This window comes from Triticum urartu, chromosome 2A (assembly GCF_056163025.1).
Source record: "Triticum urartu cultivar PI428250 chromosome 2A, HENAU_Tu73, whole genome shotgun sequence".
In the NCBI taxonomy this organism is placed as follows: Eukaryota; Viridiplantae; Streptophyta; class Magnoliopsida; order Poales; family Poaceae; genus Triticum; species Triticum urartu.
In genome coordinates, this window is record NC_141874.1 from 158,297,442 (window position 1) to 158,304,306 (window position 6,865).

At 44.5% G+C, this 6,865-nt stretch overlaps 1 protein-coding gene across 1 annotated transcript in view; it reads left to right on the forward strand.

Annotated features, from left to right (window-relative positions):
• Positions 1-3,481: 3,481 nt before the first annotated feature.
• Positions 3,482-6,865, forward strand: part of LOC147984371 (uncharacterized) — a 5,062-nt gene continuing 1,678 nt past the window's right edge. Inside the window, exon 1 of the mRNA XM_087543519.1 lies at positions 3,482-6,865. This exon is cut by the window's right edge and continues 1,678 nt beyond it. Within this exon, the coding sequence (XP_087399645.1) occupies positions 6,461-6,865 (405 nt within the window). The 5' untranslated portion in view covers positions 3,482-6,460.

Sequence of the window (6,865 nt, forward strand, 5' to 3'; positions counted from 1 at the left end):
TCTCTTCTACTAGTGATTCAATTGGGGCCAATCCTGCCGCATCCACTTCCTTCTATCAATTAGTGGAATCCCCAAAAGCGGAAGAAGTTCTTTGCGCTAAATACCTTCTTTGCAAGCCGTGGTCCCACAACGGACCGAAATGGCCATCAGAAAGCAGATTCATTTTATGATAGAAAAAGAATCTGCTTTCTTCTGGCACATGTATTTCTGAAAGGACTCCATCTTTGGAAAAGCTCGTTTGCACCTTGCATCGAATTAAACCACTCCTTTCACCGCGGATAAAGACTTGGTGGGTGGGGATGAGACGCTAAGGTAGGGTTCGGTCTGGATGAAACTATCTTTAACACGAGCTTCTTCCTTGTGCGAAGTACCAACTTATTGGAATTCAGCATTGCATATTCACTACCGAGATCTCTTATAAGTTTTGGGACCAGAATGAATTCTTCCTACAGACGCCGTAAAGGGTGCGGTTTAGCAACCAAGCGTACAATGACCGAAACCAACAGCTCCATCATTTCTGAGAACTTCTCTCTCGCATAGAGGAGATCTTGGCACTACTTTATGTGTTCAATCCAGGGAGCCGCCCTCTTCTTCATATCTTGCTTGATATTGGTTTCATAATGAAAAGAGGAAGGAGTGTCGAAGCGATGTCGCTTCTCTGCTCTCAGCTCTTTGCTCGAGATGATGTGATCTGATCGATCAGTCTAGAATCTGTAACCAATTGGCTAAGTCGCTAAGTCATTGCGGACACTTGCCATCCTCTCATATCGAAAGACGAACAACGACTTCCGGGGTAAAACGGAGGGCTAAAACCTGAGCCTCTTTTTCCATCCCAGGGGGTAGCGATTTCAAGAGTACTTGGTTTAAAACTTCCAGTTTATTCAAGTAGTTTCACTCGATGAAAAATGCATGCAAAATGCATTCTATTGCTGATTCTCTGTCAGGCATTACACCTCTGTCCCAAGCTGTTCGTGTTAAGGTGGCCGATGGCGCTGAGTTAACTTCCTTGTTTCTTCTGCTTGATTTGATCTTTGCAAGTATCTGCTGATACCGCTCCATCACATCAGCCAAGGAGCCCCACATTCCAGAGTGCAATGAATGCAACTCAGAAGCCATTCTTATCTGTCTATGCCCCATATCTTGGATCCGGGTCTGCGTATGAATAGTATTCGTATCACAGCCGAGCAAGAGGATTGACTTACTCATTTCAAGCGGAAGTGGGGATTGAACCCAGTAGATACCTAGCAGCTAAAAGAGGTCCAAAGCACCGGATATGGCTCAAATAGTCCTTATAGAAATGATCTACGAACTATAACCTTTCGATAAGAAAGATTAGTTACACAAGATATATTATTCTTTCTCACTTCCTCTAGAAACCAAAGGGAGAAGGAGTGGGAGTTGAAAGCGACAGAGATAAAGTACCAGCAGCTGCAGTCGTAGGTGGAAGCCTTTCTTTCTTCTTGCACGTATTGAGCTTGGCGCTCCTTGAGATCTCGGAATAGCTCCGAACCAGCGACCTTGAGCGGGTCTCCTCAAAACCACCGTAACTACCTGCTGCGAGCCATGGTCCTTGTATGCTAAGGCGGAGATTAATTAATTGCTGCCACAGCAGGCGCCTATCTGTAGACAGATTGGATCGATAAATATAAAAAAAACTTGTCAAGCTTTGCAAGGTCCCCTTCTCAGAACAGCAGCAAGTCAGCACCAGGTCAAATTCTCCAATTACGGTAATATACCATAAACAATCATCCTTTAGGAGCTATATTATCCCTCTAGGGGAGCTAGTATAGTTGGCCATAAGGTCACACCCCTTCTTCATTCCATTTTCTATTTTAGAACTTCGGGTTTCAAAGACTTTTCCCACAATAGAGGCTTTGTTCTTTTTGAGCAGAAAGAATGAATCTAGTATCGACGGAATGGTATCTATCTTCTTAATATTCGTTTTCCAGGGGAATGAGCCAACCCACACAAGAGTGCCTACTAGCTTGTCACGAACGCAGAGGAAAAGTCAAAAGATCTTGACATGTCGGTTGTTTTTAACCGTAGGCATCTCGCTAGGAAGTTGGTGGGCTCATCATGAATTAGGTCGGGGTGGCTGGTGGTTTCGGGATCCCGTAGAAAATGCGTCTTTTATGCCTCGGGTATTAGCCACAGCTCGTATTCATTCAGTAATTCTACCCCTTCTTCATTCTTGGACCTCGCTTCTGAATATTTTGACTCTTCCATGCTGTGTCTTAGGAACCTTTTCAATACGGTCCGGATTGCTAGCTCCCGTTCATAGTTCCGCTACAGACGATACACGAGGAAGATTTTTATGGCGGTTCTTCCTTCTAATTACAGGCATATCTATGATTCTTTTTTACCAGATGAAGCAGGAGGCATCGGTCCGTAGAACCTATAAAAAAGAGATGGTTGTGGCGCGAAGTACTCTTGTGCACCTACGTCACTCGGCTCGCGCGCAACCCCGCCCCGTTATGTTATGTTATGGAAGAATTTAGCTTCTTGCTGGGCTGGTTATTCAGAGCCAGCAACTGGCTGCCGGATTTCGTCCCGTCCGTAGCGCTTCGGAAGTCACTCTGGCGTGGCGCTGCTGGATACTTCTGATCAATAGGAATAGGAGGAAAAAAAAGCTTATGATGAGCATCTATTGGAGTCGATCATTTCCAAGATCTAATTCTAGTTTCTTATTATGTAGTGGAAACGCCTCACAATCTTCAGTTTTACGCTTACGCTTAAGGGAAGAAATGTTCTTGGTGGATGCAGGCCCTGGTACCCCAAAAATTTGTATGCAAGATGAGCTTACAGGACTGCCAATCAAGCGAGCCACCAGGTTTGAGAATAAGGTGGGATCCAAGAATGTAGTGGCTGGTGAATCACTGATCAAAAAGCGGATTTTTGAGAGATTCTTCATCGATCTAGTGGCCGGTGAATCACTGATCAAAGAGCGAGCAGCCGCCAGGTTTAATGATTTTGTGGGATCCCTGGATGTAGCGGCTGGCGAACCGCTTCTTCTTCCACAAAGATTCAGACAAAACCGAGCTTGGATAGAACTGAAGAAGATTTGGCGAACGAAGAAAAAGGTAAAAGGGTTTATTATAAAAAAAATCAAAGGAGGTTATTCAGTAGCCATCGCGGGTTTCATTACTTTTCTTCCATTCAAAAAAGCTCTTCTAAAAAAAAGGATAGCGAATGATCGATTCACCATTGATAGCATTAACCCTAAAAGGAGGGATATTGTGATAATAGCGGCAGATCAAACAAGAACTTGATGAAAAGATAGAAAAAAATTATGAAAAATCCGAAGCCCACCTTAATCCATTTTGTTGAGGATCTTGCACTTATTCTGGCCCTATATTTACATAGCCAAGAAAGGCTCTGGCGATCATGCGTGACTGGCGGAGCGCCTATCGCCCTGGCACGGCACTCTAAAATGCATGTTGGGTTGGGCCAGCAAGAAGACTTCGACTAGGGAGACGAAGAATGGAATTGAAGAAGGCAGCATAGTCTAAGATAACAGAATGGAACACCAACCAACAAGTAAGTGGTGGATTTGGATGGAGTCTCGCAGAAGAAGAGTACGCGCGCTAGCGCGCCCCAAGACGTCAGTCCTTTTTCTGCTTGCTGGCCAAGGTCAGTTTACTGAATCCCCCTTCCAAACACCAACCCAATCTCCATTCCTTGATGAGAAATGAGCAAGACCATATGTTTCTCAAAAATATAGCCCCTATATAAACCTAGCCCTTACTACCCGAACTTCTTACCTTCAAATAGGACTAACTGCCCGAACCCGCTTGCTTATCTTCTACGATCTAATTAAGTTAAGCAGTGGTTATTTTTTTTTAAGTGACTAGAACTTCTATCAACTACTATTCTAGCACCCAGCTGTGCCATGTGTTTATTCTATTCTATTCTATTCTTCAGGTATTCCTTTGAATAACTCATCTTTTCAGGTAAGACAATTTGAAGATCTTCTTAGTCAGCCTATCTGTATTCTTATCCTCTAGTGCGGATCCAATCAGATTTTATAAAGCCAAGGCCTGACATCCATTGTGGGGATCATCTTCTATCGGGAGACATGGCCTGGTGGTTTCTGATCGAGATTCCTAATCAATAGGGCGAAGAGCTCTTCGCATGATCTGGTCCTACCTTTTGTCTACGCTATTTTTTTGTCCCTTCTCAGCTGCTGTCCTTACTCCGGATAAATTGGAACACATTGATTCCGTTCGTTCCTGCCCTTCGCTTCAGGCCATAGTGCTTCTGAATTATTTCTATACCCCTTTGATGATGCAGCCTCTGACTCTCGTGGGTAAACTCCTACTTGATTAGTTAGAACTTCTCTGTCTCAACTCGTGGACCTATCTATCTTCTTCTTTTTAAGAGATAGGGGTTTGCTATTCTCACGGATTGCTCATATTTATTTACCCCATTGAATAGTTTTTGCCTTGTTTCAGCCCTTCCTTCATCTGAACCTTCCAAGTACTAATCTATCTTTATGGGGAAGACCCTTCATCTGACCTCCGGGCTACCCTGTCAATTGTAAAAAGTAGTTGAGTCGTGTCTCGCAGGAGCAAAAAGAGTGAAATGAGGACGTAAGCCCCCTAGGTCTTCCTCTTCCTTCTAAACTAATTGCTTTCGCTTGACTCTTCCAGTAAAAAAGTATACTGAGTGGTTGAAGGAAAGCGAAAAGGAATGGCTTTTTCATGTACCAGATCCGGTGAGCCAGACATCAAGCAAAAATGGACATACAATCAAAGAGTAAGGAGCAGTTATTTGCAATGACGGGTGGATTGGTCAGAGCTGCAAGGAGAGACTCGGTTATGGCGCGATAAAGAGCTTGCTTCAATGCTCGGATTCAGGTAGAAAGTAAGAGCAGTAGCATATTCATAGGAGAGCTTTGTACTTGAAATTAGTAGTCCCGGTAGTTGGAAAAAAGCTCTGAATACAGATTCAAAGCATCAAGATAGGTAGTCCTATCATTAGTTGGCCAGTCATAGCAATTTAAGTAGAAAGCTTGCTTCGGGATCAGATCATTCAACTAAAGCTGTCAGGCCGGGTAGGCTTTGAGGAACATTGGGGGTTCCTTATGTTGTGACTGAGCAGATATGTCTATTGTGCCCGGCAAAAACAGATTTGCAAGGAGTTTGCCAAAGGCTTTCTCATTCGGAAAAAAACAATTTCAAGTATATTTCCCTTCTCCATTCTCTGCTCGGATGATTGCCTCTTGTGTGAATTTCATTGCTGTGGGTCCCGTGTGTGCTCGAATAAGATTGTTTTAGGATTCTATTTAGTTGAATTTCTTGACTCCGCGGTGCTGGTTATCGAGTTTATGGCGCCGCCGACCATCCAAAAAGTCAAAGATGGCGTCGGCATTTACTTATTATGCTCTCTTCTAATAGTGGTCCCTTGGTATTCAGGTTGTAAAATCCTGATAGGAAAGTCGACTGTTATACCTTGTTTTTGTAATGGCCTATCTTCTTTAAAAAGCCGAAAGATAAGGATTTCGCAAAACTTTTGCGTTCCTTTTTCTTTGAAAAGAAAACCTTACCATTTTTGGGCCGCTGTTACCATTTCCATTTCCTGAACCTAAACCTAACTAATACTTAGTTGTTTCCATTTCCTCATCTGGTGATAGATCCTCATCTTCTTCTGGCTCAAATCCCTTTTTCATATCCAGGGCAGGCTTTAGGTACGCTTTAGTTTGAAATCATTAAAGATATGCTCGACCTCGTTTATGTCCATGGTATCATCGTACGTACCTTCTACTATCAACCAGATGAGATAGGGCTTTGAAAGGTCAGAGTCAGTCTCCTCTTTTTCTTTTAGGTCGTTTAGCAGTTCCCCAACCAGCTTTCTCCCCGAGAAAGCCTTCCTGAGATTCAAAGAAAAAGGTTTGAAGGTTGATCTCTGGGATCAGTGATAGTTCGGAACCAGCAAAGGGAGGCTGAAAAGCCGTAGTGCTAACGCACGCCCTGTAGTTTTGAAGCTAAAAAGACAGCAGCGAGCTCCGCGTCGAAAAGCGAAGCGAGCCGCGCTAGCGCGCTACTCTTCCTTTATGAGCGAGACTCTATCCAGATCTACTGATCTAAGAACTCCGCGAGCGAACTGAGCGAGCCATGAGGCGCCTATCGGCAAGGCTTGGAAAAGCCTTAAGTTTAGGCTCCCTTCCTTCACTGAACTGATTCACCCGGGTCCAAACCTGCTGAGCTAGCTAATTTTTCCTTTACGAGATCTCGGCTCTTCGGAATGATTGGAGAGAGCCCCGCCTCCTCTTGGTTGGTGCCGGGCCCGAGAGTGATGGGACTACTTCCTTAAAGAGCCTTTCGTTCGGGCCGGCAGGAGGGGCCCTGATCTATCAATTGAGGGAGCAAAAAACAGGCTTTGCTCCCCCTTTTTTAAATGAAGAAAGAAAGAAGGGTCGAAGTTTAGACCGCTCACAGTAGTTCTACCCATAGAAAAGATCATGAAAGAGGCGATCAGAATGGTACCCGAATCCATTTACGATCCCGAGTTTTCAGACACATCGCACTTCCGCTCGGGTCGAGGCTGCCACTCGGCCCTCAGACGGATCAAAGAAGAGTGGGGAACCTCTCGCTGGTTTTTGGAATTCGACATCAGGAAGTGTTTTCACACCATCGACCGACATCGATTCATCTCAATCTTGAAGGAAGAGATCGACGATTCCAAGTTCTTTTACCCCACTCAGAAAAAGTTTTCCGCCGGACGACTCGTAGGGGGTGAGAAGGGCCCTGACTCCATCCCAAACAGTGTACTACTATCGGCCCTACCAGGCAATATCTACCTACACAAGCTCGATCAGGAGATAGGGAGGATCCGGCAGAAGCACGAAATTCCTCTTGTAGTGAAA